The sequence below is a fragment of the Periplaneta americana genome, chromosome 7 (assembly GCF_040183065.1).
Source record: "Periplaneta americana isolate PAMFEO1 chromosome 7, P.americana_PAMFEO1_priV1, whole genome shotgun sequence".
In the NCBI taxonomy this organism is placed as follows: Eukaryota; Metazoa; Arthropoda; class Insecta; order Blattodea; family Blattidae; genus Periplaneta; species Periplaneta americana.
Window position 1 is genome coordinate 27,772,368 of NC_091123.1, and position 23,155 is coordinate 27,795,522.

Consider the following 23,155-nt stretch of genomic DNA (forward strand, 5'->3'; position numbering starts at 1 on the left):
TAATGTCCAAATGTCAATTTAATTGAACACTAGAAGCACAGAATAGATTCTTGTACATCCCTCCCGCTAAGAACTGGTAAGAGCAACACGTGAATGACGCAATCTGCACAGACCGGCGTTCCGCGCACATACTGTACACTGCACTTTCAGTGTCTGATTTCTGACATGCCTGCTTTACAGAATAGATAAATAGAATGAAATATACTATAGTTGTTGTAAGTATGAAAACTTTAAAGCTTAGGTATGAAAAATAGATTTCATTTTATTACAAGCCATTATTTTCAATTACAGTAAAATCCCTCGTAACCGGCAATACCAAAACAACGGCACTTTCAGCTAGGCCAAAAAAAAAAGTTTAAATCTGCCATATTACCACAGTTTGGGCCGTCAGTTTTGCAACATTAGGAAGTTCGCACGAACTTTCATTTTTAGTGAATATTCGAATCCAAAATTAGTGTGTTATTTGTGTTGTGTGATGTGTTTTAATAAAGAAAATCCACACAGTTTTTATGTTTATTTAGTTATGTTCGAGTCATCAGTGTTGCCACATTAGGAAGTTCGCACGAACTTTCAATTTGAGTGAATATTATAACCTAAAATTAGTGTATTATTTGTGTTGCGTGACGTGTTTTAATAAAGAAAATCCACACACGTTCCATGTTTAAGTTATGTTGGGGCCATCACTCATTAGGAAGTTGGTACGAACTTTCAATTTCTGTGAATATTCAAACCTAAAATTAGTGTATTATTTGTGTTGTGTGATGTGTTTTAAATAAAGAAAATTCACGCAGTTTTTATGTTTATTTAGTTATGAGCAAATGATAGAGAAATAAGCTTCACATGGCTGCAGTTTCAGCATTTGGCACCATAAAATACGATTTTTTGTATATACCGGTATTCATGCAATTATCCGGCAAAATTTGGTATCCGCAACTAGCCTGGTCCCTTTGGTGCCGGTTAAGAGTGATTCTACTTATATCGCAATAAAAATATATGTATTTTCTTTGTGTTGAACTATCAAATTTTTATTTTTTTATTAATTATTTTAGTCGGAATTTTATGAAAACTTGTACTTGAAATTCTAGAATAATTGGTTCTTAATAATTATGTTCAGATGCTCTAAAAGTTTCTTTCACAGGGTCAATTTTTTTTTTCTGGGAAGCCTCACACAATTCTGGTAGCTGAGACCTCCATCAGCCTCGCCTTAGAAAACACACAAGGGCAACCTTGATAACTAGTACGCCATAATGACAAATTTAGCTTTATTTGTAACATTCAAGCAATCGGCTAATAGTTTACGTATTAGTTTCAATTCAGGAAACATTAGTTCGATATATCGTCGTTGTTCCTGCAATAACTCCTAGGTGACATATTTATCGATTTTCAGAGTTTTGCTCTATTAAATAATTTATATAGTGATACACCAAATAATAAAATCTCCTACATGTAATTATATTTCTTTCTTTCGAAAATGTAACAATTCACAATCTCCTATGTACAAATGCCATAGAATGAATAAATGTGTTTTTTCTTCCTATTGAAAAATGTTATATTTTGCACATTATAGTTATTGCAGTAACAACGTCGATATGTTTCTCTCTTTAAGTAGGCCTATTTACAAAATTAATTTAATGCATGTTACAATGAACTATTAATTAATATTGCTACATAAATACATGATTAGGAAGTATGTGTTACCTTACATTACACTGTTTATCTTTCTGAAAATATAAATTCTGAAGGAAATGTTTAATATTCCTTTCCAAATATCCGGAACATCATCATGATCCAGATTAATAGGAACTCTGTCCTATTTCTTATAAACCACAAATCTTCCTGGTTTCGTCATCTTCTTTTGAGTCTTCCAAAATCTCGCTTACCTCTGGATCTGTAACTGAAAATCCAAGATGGGGAGGCGATCTGCATTCATTTGGTTGATGTGTTCTGTCCAATGTCATCAACAGTGTTGCTAATACTTAATTTTTCTCTAATAGTTTTGTTTCTCTGTCTGTCTAATCTTGTTAAATTCAATAAAGGTCTCAAGAATCTCACAAGAGCGACTTCTAACTTACTTTTACTTCTCTTGCTTAAGACCCAACTCTCATACAAAAGGGCAGGTATCGATACTATATTATGCAATCTGAATTTTGTAGTAACTGATATTTGTTTACCAAAGTTTATTTTAATAACAGCATTTAGCTCAACATCTCTCGTAGTTTCAGATATTATAAAGGTGTCATCCGCATACAGTAGTGTTTGTAGTAATTTATTTGCTTTAAGTTTGATTCCAAATGTTGTTGTTTCCTTCAGTTCTTTCGAAAATTTATTAATGTAAATGTTGGTGATACCCCACAGCTTTGCCTTACTCCTTTAGTGCTATAGATGTTACTTGAGTTCATGTAAGCTTTGGATTGCTTTAACTAATGGTTTTGGAATGTTATATTCATACATTATTTTCCATAGCGTTTTACATTATCATATGCTTTCATAAAATCTACAAATAATATATGTCTGTAAATTAAACTCCCGCCCTTATTTTTTTAAATTTGTTGGATTCTGAAGGTGGCATCCTTAGTGGTTCTTCCTTTTCGGAATCCATGTTGTTCTTCTATGAAGTTTCAAAACTGGTTTAAGTTATTGTTTAATATATTCGCGTATAACTTTGAAGTAGGGTAATTCCTCAGTAATTGTTACAATCATGTCTAGATCCTTTATTGAATGTATTGATCGCAAGGTCGATTTGTCAATCCTGTGGGATTTGAATTGTCTTCCAGATATAGTTGAAGAAGTGAATTAATTTTTCGCGTAGTGTTTCATCGTCATATTTAAATAATTCGACATTTAAGCCATCTAATCCTGGGCTTTTGCGATTTTGTATCTTTTCCAATACTGTGTCTAATTCTTCATTTTTAATACGCTATCCCCTGTTTCAACTGTATCCTCATGACCCACATCACTATTCCCATCCTCCTCCTCCTTCTCATCATCATCATCATCATCATCATCATCATCATCATCATCATCATCATCATCATCATCATTCCATCCATTCACACTGCGGATTAAGCCTGAAGACTTGTTGTGGTCACAGGGAATTTATTTTCCTTGTGGGTAAAATTCAATATTACAAATTAATTTAGAATACAAAATTACATGTTATAAAATTACAGACCACAAATCATAAAAGTGTACAATAAATTATTATAATCTTATGAAATTATAGTAAGATACATTATCGTAAGTAGGCCTATGTTAATATTATTAGTAATTACAAGGATATAAAGTTATGAAGTACGATCATATGATTGTGACACAGTATTATTTTTAATGCACAGAATTAGTTTTTTGCAGCTAGAATTTTTTAATATAGAGTTATTACTTTGTTGTTTCAATTAACATTAATTTCTAGGTAATTGTCGTTGTTTCAATGTAACCCATACTGATTATACAAATTACACTCTTCATTAGTTTTATGTTTGTATTCTTATGAATTAAATCTTTATTCTTAAGTTAATACTTCTATATATATTTTGCTGTATGTGTTTTGACCCTGGTTGAGTGGAAGAGAAGGCCCTCTGGCCTTAACTCTGCCAGGAAAAATAAAATTATTATTATCATTATTATTATTATTATTATTATTATTATTATTATTATTATTATTATTATTATAAATCAAATTATAATCTTTTGTTAAAATTTTTCTTTACACGTTTTGACTTTTTTTGTACAGGCTACTATTTGAGGAACATTTTTAGCAATCCAGTGCCATTTCTCGTATACCTTTATACTAAATGCGAACACATACAAGGAATGTTAATGTTTGGGGAATTCAGAAACTGAATCCTTAAGAGTTAGTATTCTTAAAATACACATTTTAAAAGACTATAAAGCGTAATTAACACAAAATCTGACAGTGTTGAGTGGACAGCATGTGTATAGAGAGAATGCAGAAATACGCATGCAGGATAAAAATGCAGCAGAGTAGATTTCATAAAAATATTTGTTGAAAACATTATAGACATTTTGAAGATTTAAAAATATTTCTTGAAGAGGGTTGAATTTATCTCCTCTCTACTTTCAGGTTTACAAAAAAACGCGATCTCTTCAATATATAGAGTTATCACCTTTGTAAACAGGCTATTTTCATTTATTCCCAAATAGCCACAAATCAACATTATTGTGTTTGAAGTTTTAAAAAAATACTCATGCTGTATATTGCATTAAATCAATAATTTGCTTACAGCAATTACTTCAACGACTCTCCAATAAATAAAAAATAAACATTTGACACAACGAAAATATTGGGGGTACAATGCATGTTTTCGCAAAAATTAGCCTACAGTTCGCGCCATCTTTTTCAAAGGTTTAAGCTCAGTATTTAATAATAATCAAATGGAAAATTTAGGCCTCAATGTAAGGAAAATACATATTAAAGTAACGAAATTATTATTATTGTTGTTTTAATTTCGTATAAAATAAATTTCATTAACCTATATGATTTTAAAATCCTTAATTCTTAACTACATCACTAAACGAGAAAAGCAAGCTTTGACAAATATAGGCCTATTTAAAATCTATATATGTATTGTATACAATTTATTTAATTACGAGTTACACAGCGTAAGAAAACTAGTAATAAAAACTAACATAGTCATCACAAAAAAGAATTGATGAATATGCACAAGATAAAGTTCTTAAATTTCCCGATATTTTTTAGCTACAAGCGAAAATAGAACCAGCTCAAACACAGAAGGTTTTAATAAGTTATATATGATATTGTCCAGTAAAATTAGGTGGAAGGATTATATAATAACCTTTGCTCTTTCCAGATTTATTTGCTTTAAAGTCTTCAGAACATTGAAAAGTATCATGACACATTTGTATATATTGCACAAACGGAAGAAGGTAATTATTGTTTTAACATGATCTTATGTAGAAATTGTGTAAATACATGATATGAGAATCAATGTTTTGCTAGACTTTGAAGTCGACAAATTAATCAATCAATCTTCTTAATGTATCCAGCTGTTTGCTGACAACATAAAGTCAACTATAGTCCACTGTAGTCTATTCAGTTGTTGTTTTTCACGAGAAATGAGGGGTATTTTGATCGATGTTCATTATAGATGCCTGTTGCTAGTAGCCAGAGTTGGGGTGTAGTCGACAAATTAATAAAACTGCTAAAAAACGGGAATGGTGCCTGACATTCCTTCTCTATATGGAACTCTCTATTGATGGCACCCATTAATTACGTAACAATAATGACATCTCGAACACGGGCAAACTCTTTACCATAAACGGACTAGTTTTCATGGAATTAACCTTACCTCGTCCATGGGTCTCGTCAGATGGGTGAGGTGTTCCTTTCTCAGCAGGGAAGAAAGGGGAAGAAATAGCTCCGTCCGTCACCCGTCGGATTCCGTCTTCCCATCACCTCACACACATGGCCACACCCACACGATTCACCGCAACTGCTAATTACACTGATCTAAAACTATTTAAAACACAGACTCTAAAAACGTAAGCTACATCCACACCTTCACAACCAACTCAGTATGTCTGTTCTTTCTGGTTTGCCACTCCGCTCCAGCGATCTTCCAGCGTCGTTTGTCGTGACGTCATCAACAGGTTGTTCTTCAGAGGTGGCCAAAGATCTGTGGGGGGTTATGGAGGTGAGGAAGGAGAGGGGGGGACAGATACTTTTAAAAAAAGGAGCTAGAACTGCCCGAGGCGAAACAAGTTTTCCCATGCACCGGCGTGAGGCTTTCCTCTCTCCAGACCAACAGAAAGTCGCGCAAGAATTGTCTAATAGAGACAATTCGGTGGCTGTAACACGAACGCAATCATATGCTGTAAACACAAACCTGTTATAATAATGAGGATTTAACTATAGATATAAAACAGAATGAAAACATAGTCCAAATGATCCTTTTGTACTTTCGAAATAACTTAATTTTCTTACTCGTAGATGTTAACTACCAGGCCAGAAAATTGGATTCATGTTAATGAAGTTAATAGATGCGACGCGCGTAGATAGAGATTATAATGGAGCCCATTGTTGTCGGCAGTACTACCCTTTAATTACCTTTACAATCTAAAATTTCCCACGTCAGAAGTGACAATAATTGGTGCTACGAAAAACAAATGAGGTAGAATCGATTCTCTCTGACAACAGAAAAGCTGTTATGTGAGTACGCAGAAGGTAATTTAAAATACACATTGAATTCCTGACGTTTTACGGAGACTCGTAAAGAAACAAGAGACAGACAGTTCCTATATACAGAATAAATTAATATTTATTTATTGAAGTAAGACAATATTTTTGTTAATCCTTACGTTTTTATAGTATAATACCGATCTAAACGTTAATGAATTATTTATTTTCAGTCTTACTAATAAACCGTGTATAGTTTTTATACGAGACTTATGCAGAGTTGATACAGAAAACGTTACTAATAAACCGTGAATAACCTATGGACGTATAAACAGGCTGTAACTATACAATGGGAATTGCTTTGCAGTAGTTATATACACGAAACCCCTTGTTTAAGCGTTGTCTATAGGGAAAAAATGGCCGCCCCTTTAACAGCTGTTCATGTATACCGGTATGTATTTTTTCTGTATATGATTTGATCCTGGTTGAGTGGAAGAAAAGGCCTGATGGCCTTAACTCTGCCAGGGAAAATAAAACTATTATTATTATTACTATTATTATCGACTGTCATTTTATGATGATTTTTACCTTGTAACCACAGAAGAACAAACCAAAGATCATAGAATTATTAGAGTAATATTGCTGTAGCTTGTACTCTTTGACCAAACTGTAGTGTGGTAATCGATTAGAGCCAGTTGTACTATCGATATTTAACACGCCACACTAGAGCGCTCTACCGGATCCAGTAGAGAACCTCAGATATTCTATTACCTTTCGTAACGAAGTAATGACGAAACTATGACGTAGCTGTGTAACAGTTATACTGTTATACACGACGTATGTAGTGATTATTAGTAAGGAATTTACACACGACTTATAAACGAGCTACTCATTGTATAAGTATAAGACAGTTAAACGTCTGTATATACTATATAGAGTTTTTATTAGTAAGACCGTTTATCTATAAACTTTGGAAATTATTGCCAATATCCAGGCCAAAAAGTAAACGGTTAATTTGTAGGAAACCCGTAGGCCTACATTAAAGCGACGAGAAACTTTCAAATTGAAATTACATCTAGCCTTCATTTACCACTTACTGAAGAAGAAATTCAGCATCTTACAAACTTAACTTATATCCCAAATCCATAAGAAAATTGTTTCGTGAAGACTCTTATAGACACTGGACTACACCTGGTAATATTCTTTTCACATTGGAAAAAAAGGGAATTCACTGATCTCAATAAACGAAGCATGCCATGCGGACAATGGACAGAAGCTATTAAAGTGGACTGCAATATAATCCCAGTTTGATCTCCTCCAGGTAGAAGTCTTAATAGCCTACATCTCGTTGCAGAAAATGTGACAAGTCTGAAACTTTGCATTATGTATTAGGGTTTTGTCGTAAAGCGGAGTTGGTGAGAATTTACCGTCATAATGCCGTATGTCTATTGATCGCGGTTGGTTGTATATCCCAAGATGGTTCGACGTGACGGCCTGGCATCGTTGTTATTGACCGTAAAAAAAAAAAAGACACTGGTATGGCGATTGATCCAACGTTTTGATTTGAAAAGAATGGAGAACAGCTACTATTAGTATGTAAAGAGAAAAATATTTACATCAACCATCTTGTGACGATCTTGATAAAAAATACATACCCAAGTGGAATGATATTGTATTAATATTTGGAGCCAGAGGAAGAATTCCGAAGGATATCTTGACTTCCTAACAAAAATAGATGCTATAGAGTTACCAACAACGAAAAAAAAAATTAAAATGCCTGTTGCTATTATCCAGACCATAGCTGACTCCATATTGAGTCCACACCTGTGGAGTAACGGTCAGCGCGTCTGGCCGCGAAACCAGGTGGCCCGGGTTCGAATCCCGGTCGGGGCAAGTTACCTGGTTGAGGTTTTTTCCGGGATTTTCCCTCAACCCAATAGAGCAAATTCTGGGTAACTTTCGGAGCTGGACCCCGGACTCATTTCACTGGCATTATCACCTTCATTTCATTCAGACGCTAAATAACCTAGATGTTGATACAGCGTCGTAAAATAACCCAATAAAATAAACAAATAAAATCCATATTGAAAAACTCACTCAGAATTATTAGACATCATTTATGCTCTGCCACTTAACTTTTATTTGTGTTAAGTTCTAAATTATTAATTAAAAGGCAAACAGAGTCCACTGTATATCAACAAACTCGTACAGCATTTTAAATTAATAAAATTATCTTATTGATCTTATTTTTCGACATGAATTGGTTATGAGACCGATCATAATATTGATTCCCTAACTGGGGCGGCTATCTGAATGAATTCTCTCTCTTGACCACGGCCTCCTTGAATGTTAGTAGGCCTATCGTTAGAATAAATGAAAATGGAAAGCCCCTGAGCATTTTAAAGACCTGCTAAATATTCTTGCATACCGCACCACAGACAACTAGAATTTATAGTAGGCCTATGTTCTCGGTTGTAAACACGCAATCAAAGAAAAGGATTTTTGAATACGGGATCTGTACTTAAATAAAAGAAAACAACTTCCCTCATATCTGCTTGAAACACTTATTTGAAATTTACACAAAAACTACGTTTAGTAAATTCATTGAACATGTTCTATATATTTTGATTTCTACATCGTTTGACGAATAAATAGGCCTACTGCAACAACTTTGACTTGCAACACCAAAATTCGAATATCGGTGAGTACAATATGGCATTTTTAGCAGATTGGGATATCAGATTTATGATATTTGCGAGTGAGGGTAAGGAAGTAGATATAATCATGATTAATTCTTTGATTGAAGTTCATTAGGCTACTTTTTCTCGTAATTTGAGGCATAAACTTGTACACTTTTTCATCTAGAAGTGTTTTTGTTTACTAATGGTTTTTCACCTAAAGAACTGGCATATCTTATAAGATTTGTGGTGGACAAAGCGGTTGCAAGACAAATTTTATCCTAATCCTTCAGTCTGCTGTTATCATTTTATTTTAACCACATTACCAGACTACTATTTTCATCATCTCATAGTCTCAAATAGCGTTCGTAGTTTAAAATGAAGTTACATAATATCTTTCTAGTTTTAAAGTTTTTCAGAAAAATAGTAACTTTTAGTGAAGCGTTAGTTTTGCTACATAATTTTCATATTTTTCAAAATCCATCTTTCATCAGTTTTGAGAACTAATTGCATCATTTCAGAATAAAACCCTACAATAAACAATAGACTATTACACGAAGGCCATGACCTGCAGGATTGCTGACATATTTAGAGCTCAAATTCAATTGGTTATTAAAAACTTCAAGACTTTCTAAAAATAATTTACAGGTCTGATTCTGCGATGTGTAATTTTATGAGTACAGCTGTGTATTGGATATTAAAATCAACAAAATTTAAGATGGTTTGATGACATTATTGCCATTATAAATTAAATATTATTATAATTAATGCCATGATGCGACTATTTTTCATTAATAATATGTATTAATGCTATATTGATGATATGAAAGCGAAACTTTTGGGGTTATATAAGTAGATGTAGAGAATATATGAAATTAGATCTTCATTTCTATAATTTACTGAGTGGCGGCTGTATAGTATATGTAACTACAAAACTTACGTAAGATAATAATATTGGTATTAAAAATGAAATATTTTTATAGTTATTAATCAAGTAGGGTTGGGCCTTTTTCATATTACTTAATGGCGGTGTGGTGTAGATATGTATATGCGTCATTCTCTTCAGTATTAGCTCGAAAGAGCGCAAAAATTACAGTTCCTAAGGAAAAACCAAAAGGTATTACTTACTGATAAAATAAGGGACCTAGAAAATTTTGTAGTCTCCCTATCATTTCTGCAAGATCTCTTAGCAGGATTAAATGGTTTTACTCTCTACATTTCAAGCTCTCCATGCAGCAGGTATAACAAGATGTATGTTTATTGTTCGAAAGCATAGCAAACCTGACATTTTTTTAAACTTTCGCGTACAATTCACAATGACCTGAATTAGCTATTATTTAGTCCCGCATGAAAAACCCACTGATTTTCTGACATTGTTACTTGCATTTTCGCTTTGAAACTCAAAACCTGAAGGCGGATAGTTTCAAGAAAAAGCATTTGGCATAAAAAGAACATTCAGAGGCATTATGTTTTTTTATTATTATGGAAGAAAATAACTTTCAAAATGTCTGGTATTCTTTATTGAAAATAAATCTGAAAAATGTTTATTTGAACGTCTAATGTACTTAGTTTGCAGCATTTGCTGCTCAAGCCACTAGTTTCTTATAATTCAGTGCTCCAACATGCACCTAATGCATAACATGGGGAAAATGAACTTATTGCATATTATAGGCCTATACAGCATCATAAATATCGGTTTGGAGAAGGAACGATATAGTCAAACTCTGATACAGTGAACTGCAAAACATACCAATTAACTTTTAGTGCATGAAACACAAGAGATAATTGTTTCACTCTGTGTGCTGTACATGATCCTTTACGACTACAATTGTGGTCAGTGTGTTTTCAAGAACTCTTCTTCTGTTTAGCCGAATGGGAAAAAAAGAGATGGCGAGAGAAAGAGTCTATAGACAAGCATCACATTCTATATTTCCTTAGCTTAATCATGGGGCAGAGTCGGCTCGTATGTTAGCTCCAATATGTTTCATCATCCCCATCATCATCATAATGGTCTTCGTATTGTTTGCATTAATCTTCATCCCATACCGCTCACAGCTGCCATTTAGCTCCAGTAGCATATATCTTGTATCGTCTCCTCTTTTGCTAACAACGTCATATCATCAGCAAATCTTATGCACTTTATTCTTCTTCTTCCTACTATCACCCCTCTCATGTTCTGAAAACAGTTCTTTACTAAATCCTTCAAGTAGATGTTGAACAGGGTAGATGATAAAGGACATACTTATCGTACTCCTCTCCCTACTTCACCTCCTTCAGACATTTCTATATAACATTTATATCGCCGGTTAAATACAGAGTACTTACTTACTTACTGGCTTTTAAGGAACCCGGAGGTTCATTGCCGCCCTCACATAAGCCCGCCATTGGTCCCTATCCTGAGCAAGATTAATCCATTCTGTATCATCATATCCCACCTCCTCAAATCCATTTTAATATTATCTTCCCATCTACATCTCGGCCTCCCTAAAGGTCTTTTTCCCTCCGGCCTCCCAACTAACACTCTATATGCATTTCTGGATTCGCCCATACGTGCTACATGCCCTGCCCATCTCAAACGTCTGGATTTAATGTTCCTAATTATGTCAAGTGAAGAATATAATGCGTGCAGTTCTGTGTTGTATAACTTTCTCCATTCTCCTGTAACTTCATCCCTCTTAACCCCAAATATTTACCTAAGCACCTTATTCTCACACAACCTTAACCTATGTTCCTCTCTCAAAGTGAGAGTCCAAGTTTCACAATCATAAAGAACAACCGGTAATATAACTGTTTTATAAATTCTAACTTTCAGATTTTTTGACAGCAGACTGGATGATTAATTTTACTTATTTCTCTTTCGGCAAATTGTAAGCCAATAAGTTATCGCATGATTGGGAAAATTAAAAGTCTATGTTTTTTTTTTTATTTTTATTGCTGTTCTTTTAAACCAGTTGTCTTTAGAATGATCAACTCAATAACTTCACTATTCGCTCTAATAGTTGTTACATTATTTTAAAATTCTATATTTGTTTCGGGTTACAGAAAATTTTTCACTATAGTTCACTCAAAGAGTATCATATGTGACTATTATCACTTTATTGCAAAATTCGAGATTAAAAATGAAACAAGTGGTTGCACAGATGTGTAGCTGCTCACGATACTGAGATATTACCGAGCGAGATCGCGCGATACGGCTTGTTACAGTACGCATTTTAAATTCTGCAATTTTTTTATTTCACCACGGATCCCAGAACGAGTGTCCGTACTCGGTGCGGGGAAATACGTATTCTACATCAAAAATCGTAGGAAATTGTGGAGATCTGTCTTGTTCATACTGCGATTTCACTGTCATCTTCATTCTACCATTGCTCAAACTTATGATCTCTGAATAGCGTCTGTGCTTTGAGCAGATCGTTAAATAGAAATGACTTTATTTTCTGTTCTGTAATTTAAATTGCCCGTTACAGAATTACAGGCTTGCAGTCCTCATATCACAAGAGCCGCCACTTTTACAAGCGATGTAAGAAGTTATATAGGGTGATTATTTCCTCATGTTCTTTTTCTCTCCGCTGTTCCGGTATGACGACATGCGGTTCTCCAGCATTTCTCTGTGATAGTTACTTCTGTTGCATACGTCGTTAGTTTCACATTACATCACAATCACAATTATTATAAAACATAACCGACTTCAACAGCTAACCTTGATTACCTCTTGTTTTCGTAGTTAATAATCTAACCCTTTTATCTGGCCTTGGGGAAGACAAAACGAGCTTTCGCTTGGGAGTAATTTAACCCTTCGAGTGTCAATAAATTAAAATTAAATACGGGCACTAGTTTTCAGATTCCACGCATTATTTCGCTTACGAGATGTCACTAAATACGGAAATACAGTGAAAAACATGAAATTACTGTATTCAGTTCTTCATTATGCCACGAATGAACAAGTTTGTATCAAATTTATTTATACCAGCAAGGAAATTTATTATTGTAGTGTAAATTGCCTCCTAGACATCCTTGCGCCTGTATTGAATACACCTGCTTGTTAAAGCTTAAACGTTCTATTAGCTGTTACAGCTCGAGTTTTTGTGTGTTGTAAGTTACTTTGTGTGTCTTCATACATTGAAATGAATTTATTTGAATGAAGGAGAAAGAAATAGTGTACTGTTGAGAAGAGATGTAATTTGGACTTATTCCATTTCTAATAATGGATGATTTAATAACGTTTAGAAGATAGGTTCCTCTAGAGGTAAATACAATGGAGGGGCGGGAAAGGGTTCTTGTTCATTAAAATAATATTAATAAACTTCCCCCCATTGAGAGTAGCTCTTACGGACTCAGTATATCCTCAAAAAAATTATTATACATATGTAAACATAGATATTAAATTTTAAAGAAAGGAAACAAAGAAAAGAGCGTGAAAAATTACAATTGCTATTAATGTGGCACCATGTGATTAATTAGGATTTGGCAGGATTTTTTTAACACAATTATCACAATGTCATCCCTCAGAGATGTTGGCAGAGCAAACTGCCGTCGAAATTCTTCGAAAAAAGCTGGTATAGTCCCTCGAGCACCTATGAGCAAGCCGAATACCTCAACGTGAATTAAGGCATATTTCAGCTTGAAATAGTTGACTGTAGGCTCATAGATCGACTTGTTCTCAAGGTGGACCTCGGCTGACTTATGACATTCTACTTCAAAACGTATCGTGGGGTCCACAATGATGCCCTGTTTAGTGTCAGCATTGTACGCTAAAATATCTATTCGTCTCGTTGACCCATTTTCAGCTAGACAGGAGATTTCTTCTTCTACTATCCAGTCCTTATTTCTTAATGCGGCAGCAATTTTGTATCTTACAAGATGATGTCTAGAGTTCCTCAAGAGCAATCCTTGTTCACAGAATCCCAAGACGTGTGCTAAAGTTTCAATCTCCGGGCAGCCATGTCTGCACCGGGTACCGTCGAGAGATCTGCCGGGAACGGAACGAACAGCTGCTAAATTTGCTGTCATTTTCAGGATAGATATCCATTCACTAGTCGAAAGTCCTTTCTCGTTTGCAATCCAACTGTTGGCGGCTGTTACTTCGCTATACATCTCAACACCTTTTCCCCGTCCTGAAAGGGTCTTCCATGATTCATATTCACGACCTCGCAATTCTTCTGGAAAATTTCGAATTGTAGCTTTAGTAAAGTCTTCGGGAAAAGAAAGACAGAGGGAATCACACGACGAATGGCTGAAATCAGAGTGATAAAAGTACAATATATATTTTCTCTGAATGACTGCAAATGTAGGCCTATTCATACTTCATAAAGCGTGTATGTATTTATTAACATTCCAAATGGGTAAATACCCGGTGGCAATGGTATCTAATTAAACTCAATAATGACAGTTAATAATAAATTACAATTAATAATAATGATAATAATAATAATAATAATAATAATAATAATAATAGTATAATGATGGTAGTGATATATTTAAAGAAGCTTTCAGGAAGAAGCAAAATATAGAGCATTAGACATTAGACTAGTTAAAATTTTTTTATACCTTTCTATTTTTATTTTATCAAACTAGAAATCTACATACCTACCGATAAATTCTAAATTTACAAAAATCAACAAATTTACTGAACCGAATAATTTGTCAATTTTCTATATAAAATTTTTGTCGATTCCTTAGTCTCCCTTATTTTCTTAAAAAAAAAAATTGGCAGCCCTAGTTGTGGGCCATAAGAATATGAACATAAAAAATGTGATTGGACGTCGTGTCTGTGGACGACATGTCTTTGAACTATATTTAATACATGTGCATTACGAAATGACAAATGAATTAGTAGAGAATAAAAGTAAAAATTAAATGTTGTGGACTTTGATGTTAGTAATGGCCTATCACTGATTGTGAGTGGCGGAGTATGAAATGAAGCTTAGTTGAGCAATGTTTACTTATTGTTACCATCAATATTCGAAATGTACATAAATAGCTGCATGGTTTTAAAAATTAACTTTCATTCCATTCAATTTTACGCATTCCAAAAGAGATTGAGACAATACCCATTACACGAAGAATAATGATTGACAAAGCCTAAAAACAACACAAATATGTCCGGGCTCTTAGCTCGCTTGAAACAGTAGACAGTCTGCAAAAAAATTGAAGTTCTGGAAGTGACGTTATCAAAATTACATTGTTTAAAGAAGTCTGATAACTGCGAGACAAAATTTCATACGTGTTAAATAAAACAGAGATGTATCTTAAACTTTAACGTGTGTAAAATATATAATTCAAGCATTAATTCTCTTGAAATATAAAAAAATTACAGGATTGTACAAAACACAGTTGCTGAAAAATCCTAGTTTGTGTTGACAAATCTATCGATAGAGTGAAGTGAGTATTGGTTATAGTATATTATTACGATTATATTAAATTAACCAGTTCACTGTAGTGGTTCTATGTGTGAAATGCATATTTACAGCATAATTTCGTACAAAGGCAAAATTAATGAATTTGAACCCAGTTTCGGAATTGAATACAGTATTTATCCGTTGTCAATATTATGTTCTATTCTGTGTAGTGTTATTTACATATAGGGCAAGCGTCACTTTTTATCCAATATCACTGGAGACCCAACGGCTCTGACTAGTGTATGAAGTTTAAATTGCACTAAAAAACAATCAGCCAAATCGTAAGAAGAATCAAATAATTGAGAAATATTAATAACACAGGCCTGCGATGAAAAAACTTGAAAAAAAAATTAGCTCTACTTTATGTATTTTTGTGTGCTGAAGCCAGAAATTACATAAAAATGGCACATCACGCACTATTCTTCCACAAAACTATATTTTAAGTTTCATATTATTAATACAATTACTATGGATTTTGCTGCATCCATAACTCAGTGCTCTAATGTAAAATTTTGTACTAACCTCTTGATGAGGATCAGAAACATAATCTAGAAGGCTGTGTGATGTAGAGAGTGAAAGTCCTGAAGAGTTTACCAGTTTGAACTCAATGATTTAATAAGAGATTTAGGATTACCCAAGGAAAAAAACTGAGCTCTTACGCTTCAGATTAAAATAAATGTGCTGACAACAGGAACATTTCTTCATTGGTACAGGAGTAGAGAAGAGAAATTTACGCCTTATTTTTCATAAGAAGGTGCCTTAATATACTGCAGTGATATTCCTGGTTTGATACAAAAGTTTAATGTTCAGTATGACGTGGATGAATGGAGACTTTTTTCGATTTCTCCTAAAGAGTAGTTCATAAGTTTTCATTTTACGACGCTTTATCAACATCTTAGGTTGTTTAGCGTCTGAATGAGATGAAGGTGATAATGCCGGTGAAATGAGTCCGGGGTCCAGCACCGAAAGTTACCCAGCATTTGCTCGTATTGGGTTGAGGGAAAACCCCGGAAAAAACCTCAACCGGGAATCGAACCCGGGCCACCTGATTTCGCGGCCACACGCGCTAACCGTTACTCCACAGGTATGGACTTTCCAAAAGAAGTCTGAAGGCAGTGATCAGTGCTTTTGCACAATGGCAACAAATACCTATAGGTACTTCGTTACCTGTTGGTCATTCGGCACACCTTAAAGAAACTTATGAGAACCTTTAACTGGTTCTTACAGAGATAAAATATAAAGATCATAATTGTGGAGATCTAAGAGAGTTGTGCAAGCTTCTTGGTCAGTAGGCTGAGTATACTAAGTTTCCATATTTCCTCTGTGAATGGGACAGCAAAGCAAGAAGCAGTCATTGAGAACAAAACACTGATCACAAAGAACATCTCTTGATGTGAGTTGTTAATTACGACTCTAATAGTTTTTGCACAATATACCTTGAATATTTGCCACAGAACATGTTTCACTTCATCATTTTTCCATATTAAATTCAATAACGCTACATTCACATGGCTAAAAGTGCCAATGGTACGGACTGATTATTTAGTCCTGACAGCTCAGCGACGCGAAAGAGGGGAAGTAATCGGAGGAGTGGGGAGAGTTCCGGAGTAGAGATAAGGGCGAGCAGTCGGTAAAGGCAAGCGAGTGAATAAACCAAACACCCCTTGGCGTAACTAAATGGACTCGCCTGTCCCACGCGCACATCTCCGGTGACTGTGAGGACTAAATAATCGTACTGTAGGTGATAGAGAAAATCTGAACTCAGTTTTGGATTCAGCTCCCCAAGAAACCATAAATGTAGCATAAGTTTTTAGAAGAGCTTTTATGACCCTTAATTTTGCAGGCCTGTGTAATTAATAATAATAATAATAATAATAATAATAATAATAATAATAATAATAAATATTAATAATAGGTAATTTCGAAAATAACCTACTATCTCATCCTTAAAAGATTGCTCCACTTCGTCAATGGAGACACCACTGCAGCGGAAATAGAATTATGTGGAGAGAATGGCTACCTATTGTTTGTGAAATTACATAAAAAAGAAAAGTTTTCACTTTCCTTGCTTGGAATCGATATCAGCACTTCACAAGTACAGAAAATGAATTAGATTGACTTATATGTACGAGCCGCGAATATTCGCTTAGTCAAAAAGTAGATCTGCACTAGTACAAGGAGACTTGGAATACAAAATATATAAAATATAAAATGGACGATAGTAAAAGTAACCCTGAATGAACGTCAAAAAGTTGAAGGAACCCTAGACGTCCGAGGAAGAAATAAGAACCAAGAATAAGTGTCATCCTAATCTTTGATGTGATAAGTTACTATTGCAGTGTTGTCATTGAAGAAACCGTCATTCATTCATTCATTCATTCATTCATTCATTCATTCATTCATTCATTCATTCATTCATTCATTCATTCATTCATTTTTTTTAGTCAGCCTGGGTAGCGCAGTCGATATAGCACTAACCTTCTATACTCGAGGTTGTGGGTTCGCTCCCGGTCCAGATCGATGGCATTTAAGATTTAAGTGCGCTTAAATGCGACAGGCTCATGTCAGTAGATTTACTGGCATGTAAAAGAACTCCTGTGGGAAAAAAATCCGGCATACCGACGATGCTGATATAAGCTCGGCAGTTGCGAGCGTCGTTAAATAAACCATATTTTTTAAAATTTAATTTCTTTATTTCAGCTGCTTTCAAAATGAAGAGTGCTCTCATGTGTGAGATCACCAAACCGGTTGAGTCAAGCAGGATGAAGTTGACTGTAGTCGGGTCAGGTCAAGTAGGGATGGCAGTGGCGTTTGCTTTGGTTTCCCAGGTCTGTACAGTTTTTAGAACATTCTTAAATCCATATTACTCAATACATTCCTTTTAATAAGTAAGCACACCTCATATTCCTGTAATTATCCGTTGAAATTTGATTAGTCATTAAATTATTATTATTATTATTATTATTATTATTATTATTATTATTATTATTATTATTATTATTAGAGGAGAAGGTGCTAATACGGAAAAGCATTTTTAATTAGGCTGTAAATAAAACATAATAATTGTTGCAATATATTGGATAATACGTGGCTAACGAGAAAGACAGGCTTAGGCACGAATAGGAGTTACGTGATTATCATGATCAAGTCATGGCCATATTGACACACACATAATATAACTGCATGTTCAAAGTTCTAAAAAACAAAGGAATTACTATATTGAACTCATATTAAACGTGCATTTATATATAAACCTGTTCAATGTTGGCCATGTTTATGACTAAGAATGTGACGTCGTGCCGTAGCCTGTCTTTCTCGTTAGCCACGGGATAATAGCATAGTTATTAAGTTGTCATATTGTTCAGAAAGTACAAAACTAAACATATTAAAACGTCAAAAAATATAGAAAAAAATATGAAGTACTGCAAAATTTATGTCTGAGTAAATCAGGTGGTAATATGGGAATAGCATAAAGTTCTATAGAATAAATGCAGTTTTAATAAAAATATTATAAATGAACTACTTCAATATAAATAAAAAATTAAATTCCGAAAACTAGACTTATAATGTTGTTTCTTTTGTATAGACTGATATGTTGTCTTCATCTTCATCCGATTCATCTTCAGGAACAAAACGTTATTTCTTTCTCGTTTGGACATTCCTCTTTTTCTGCAAGCCTCTCTTTGCGGAGACTGCAGTTGGTTCTCTGCTAGGTCCTGCAATTGGTTCTATGAAATTTCGTGATCCCCACATTCCCACCAGTAGCCATGTTTGTGCATCATTAAAATATGTTAACCTAACAATGTGATATTTGGAGAAATAAGTATCTCATTTTAAAGCACCGTTTAAATAGTACCGTACATAAAACACTATTATCTGTTCATTTCGAACTGACAGCTCAAGGTCAAGCAATGGATTGCATTTTCCACGCGTGCTTACCCCAATCCTGGACCATTCTCCTCAACTAAAATCAGCTGGACAGCCGGAATTACCAGTGCTTCAGTTCACAGTTCAGTGACTCGTGCATGTTTTGTACGTTTGTACTTGACCTTGATCCGTCAGTTCGAAATGCACAGATAATAGGTATCATTAAAGTACCTCATTTACTTAGTAAAGAAAAATGTGCTCAAGTCTTACTTTACAAAAAACATTTGACTCCCGCGAAAACGATTCTACCCTCTTGACTTCGCATCACTCTCACAATATATACTGCATAGGAAGTAAAGCGCACGAAAGTGCATGAAGATCAGTAGTGTCAGAGTTGTAAGCTCCGAAACCGGTTGTGGTGCTAGAGACGTCCAGTCGGAGCGTGAACTTGCTTATGTCTGTGGAAGCACCGGAGCACGCAACGAGTTATAGTGGAGCGCTCCGCTCCGTTTAGGCTGTGTCTGACAACGCTGATGAAGATAGTACAGGGACATCATTTTATTTTTACTTCAATTTTTATTGTTCCTGCGTTTCTAAATGTACTTGACTCCACCCCTTTCACTATAATGTCCTTGCTAACGTCAGTCACACAAACTTACGGCCGCTGTTGCTAGCAGTGAAATAAACAGTACTGAGTACAGTGTGTTTCAGAAATATGTTGCATTTTCTATAGAAGAAAAAGCATATATTATTGAAGTTTATTTTCACACAAGTATGGTGTGTAGCATAACTGAATTTATCTGTGTGGACTGAGCACAAGTGAAGATTAGAGTTACCGAAAGTACGGTACCCTATAATATGGTACGGTACTTAACAGCATTATTTAAACAAGAGTTTTGTTTTACTATTTGTAGGTACGAAGGACGATGATAGAAACTGGAATTACAATGTAACCGAATGTGAACAACAGTTTTTCTGTCCCCCCCCCCCCCCAGAATTTCCTGATTATATCATTACGGACTATTTTCGTAGAAATGTCATTAATCTGGTAGATAAATTTAAAGCAACAGAGTGTACAGAAAGGAAGAAAAGTGTAAGATGGCCAACAAAGGTGACAGAAGATGCTAGAGAAAGGATGCAGCGACGTCGTAATAAGTCGGTCAAGAAGTTAGCTGTAGAAATTGGGGTTTCTTACGGAAGTGCTCACAAAATTCTCAGGAATAAATTAGGTTAGTAATATGCTGAATAAAGTAGACATTACAGAATGTATATAACCGCCTGAAGACTTGAGTTTGAAAAAAAAAATTGTTACTATTCTACTGTTTTCTGATAAAATACTGTAAAGTAATGACCAAACTGAAAATCGTAATACTACATTTCCCTGTAATATAAGTGGATACACTACTTTTCTCTCCTCCTATAGCTAGTAAAATGATTTGTTTACATATTGCACTAGCAACTCCAAACTCCTGTAATGGAAGGGGGGTAACAGTGTTTCCGAGTATAGCCAGGTTAATGTTAAAAATGTTAGTAAAAATAAAGTGATGTCCCTGTATAATAGCTTAACACTTTTCCTTGCTGTATGCACTTAAAGTCTTTTTGCGTTTTAAACACTTATCATAATGGTACCTTTCATATAGTTTCCCACATAGTTCACACACACAGCTTTCAATTGAATTGCGGAAATATTTCTTTTTACAGAATTTATGGTGGTAGCCAATATTGCTAGTCGAATGATGGCGCTTCTTAATTCCTGATTGGGCCCTGTCCAGTTCCTATTAACCACGGCATCAGTTGCATAAAACTCCTCCCAGATCTCGTCTCTCTTCTTGTTCGTAGCAGTGCTTGCTCTTGGGGTGTGTATGGAAGTTGCATGGTTATTCGGATGTCCTCAACAAGGAAGCTCTCTCTCGCTAATTCGTAAGCTAGACGGGAAGGTGTCCATTTTGAGATTCCTAGCGTTCTCTTGAGATATCTTGCCTTTGTACTTTCTATTGCTTTTAAGTCTGCTACGTTGATCTGTACCCAGACTAGATCCAAGCTATTGTGATTATCGCCAGTACTTTTACTTTGAACAGCTTCATAACTGTCGTGAAGGAGAGTCTTGTGGGGGCTGTAATTCGTAGCTACTTCTCATAGCGGCAGCTACTCGTTCTCTAATCTGCAATCTGAAAGAAAGCCTTAATCTGCAGTGTCATGCCAGGGTATGTGAAGGAGTTCGCATTTTCGAGCTCTTCTCCATCTATTGTGATCCTGTCTTCCGCTACTGTTCTTCCCCTCTTCTAAAGATCATCATTATTGTCTTGATTTTATTTATTTTGAATTCGTTTTCTTCTGCCCATTAATGTTTAATCTGTTTATTGCCGTCTGGAGATCCGTTATATCGTCTTCATACATCACTCACTACCAAAGACGTTATGTAGTTTACCTCACCACGGTGAGTTGCTTGTTCGGCCGGGAGACGAGGTACACTTTAGAAGTAGTTCGGCGGGGTCACCGCTAGGTAGCATTGGAATGTCAAAAATTATAACAAGTCCCATATTACAACTTACTCCCATATTCTCACTTTCTCCTCTACTACAACTACTACTACTACTACTACTACTACTACTACTACTACTACTACTACTATTATTATTATTATTATTATTATTATTATTATTATTATTATTAAACTTTAATTTTTATATTCAAAATGTGAGATAACATACTCAAATATCGCTTTAATAATTCAAAATCAAATGCTCAACCGCACATAGCACTAAAAAATAAAATAATACAAACTTAGTAGGCATCAGTGGCGTACGCAAGAGGGAGGGGGGTTCCCGGATTCCCCTTAACTAAAAAAAATACATATATTTCAATATATCTTATTGTTTCCCTGGATTTTTCTGTTATATAAAGTAAAGTGTCTTTCTTACCTATCATTTACAAATTACTGTTGACTAAATAAATATGTAATTATTGTGTAAGTGTAATAATGATATAAACATTTTTTATTGCACAGAATTAAACACAAAATTTGTTAAAAATTGAATGGCTGTGAAAAAATTACATTTCAAAGATTTTATAAGGATATTCATAAATAATAATAATAATAATAATAATAATAATAATAATAATAATAATAATAATAATAATAAATATTTTGAGGTTTCATAACTTTAAAATGTAGTGTGATAAAATTTATTTAAATAGTTTATTAATTGTTAATGCCATATATTCAATTCTTTTTATTATGGATTTATTAATTTGTCCTATAAATAATCTCTGTAATGTTGACAATATTTGAGGAGAAAAATTCGCGCCAGCGATGGAACCCGGGTCCTTGGTTCTACGTACCAAGCGCTCTGACCACTGAGCTACGCCGAATTCAATCCACAGCACCGGATCGAATCTTCCTCCTTCAGTGTTTCCCTTTGTGGCCTGACTCCAAGTTAGGCATATATGTTGACGTAGCCTATATGTCTAGTGTCAACTGCCATTATACTAGGAGCACACTCAGTTGAGTGACTTATTTGGCCGGGATTCCGCATTTAGGGAAACAGTGAAGGAGGAAGATTCGGTCCGGTGCTGTGGATTGAATTCGGCGTAGCTCAGTGGTCAGAGCGCTTGGTACGTAGAACCAAGGACCCGGCGCCGGAGCGAATTTTTCTCCTAAAATATCAATTCTAATTATCACATTTTTTTTAACATTATTGTGTACTGTGTGTCATAAAGAGATCAGCTGTTCTCCACATTGTCAGTAGGCTACCTAAAGTTGTTAATAACAGGTATCATTTACTATTAATTAAAAAGCTGTAAGGTTGTTGAAATACAAAGAGGAAAATAAATTCAGAGTGAAACTTTACCTTTTTATCCCACCCTTAATGTCCCACCCGTAACAATTCCAGCAACTTTATTTAGTTACTAGCTGTACCTGTGTGCTCCGCTGCACTTGTTAGAAATAAATATAAAGCAATTACATAATTAAAATAGGACATCTGGTCCAGGGAACATTCGTGTTTGATAGAAGGATAAATCGCTTAATATGTTACTTAATTTAAATGGTATTTTAA

At 34.6% G+C, this 23,155-nt stretch overlaps 2 protein-coding genes across 5 annotated transcripts in view; one reads left to right on the forward strand and one right to left on the reverse strand.

Moving 5' to 3' along the window:
- The window catches only part of LOC138703015 (uncharacterized), an 86,732-nt gene extending 81,100 nt beyond the window's left edge, over positions 1–5,632 (reverse strand). For 2 of the 3 annotated variants that reach the window (XM_069830515.1, XM_069830514.1), the window contains exon 1: positions 5,328–5,632. In XM_069830515.1, the coding sequence (XP_069686616.1) occupies positions 5,328–5,336 (9 nt within the window). In that variant the 5' untranslated portion in view covers positions 5,337–5,632. The remainder of the gene's footprint in view (positions 1–5,327) is intronic. The other variant, XM_069830516.1, reaches the window with a different exon arrangement.
- Positions 5,633–8,688: 3,056 nt separating this feature from the next.
- Positions 8,689–23,155, forward strand: part of LOC138702688 (L-lactate dehydrogenase-like) — a 45,110-nt gene continuing 30,643 nt past the window's right edge. The window contains exons 1-2 of one of the 2 annotated variants that reach the window (XM_069830015.1): positions 8,689–8,855; positions 17,931–18,058. In XM_069830015.1, the coding sequence (XP_069686116.1) occupies positions 17,942–18,058 (117 nt within the window). In that variant the 5' untranslated portion in view covers positions 8,689–8,855; positions 17,931–17,941. Of the gene's footprint in view, positions 8,856–15,041; positions 15,214–17,930; positions 18,059–23,155 lie in introns of those variants that run through there. The other variant, XM_069830014.1, reaches the window with a different exon arrangement.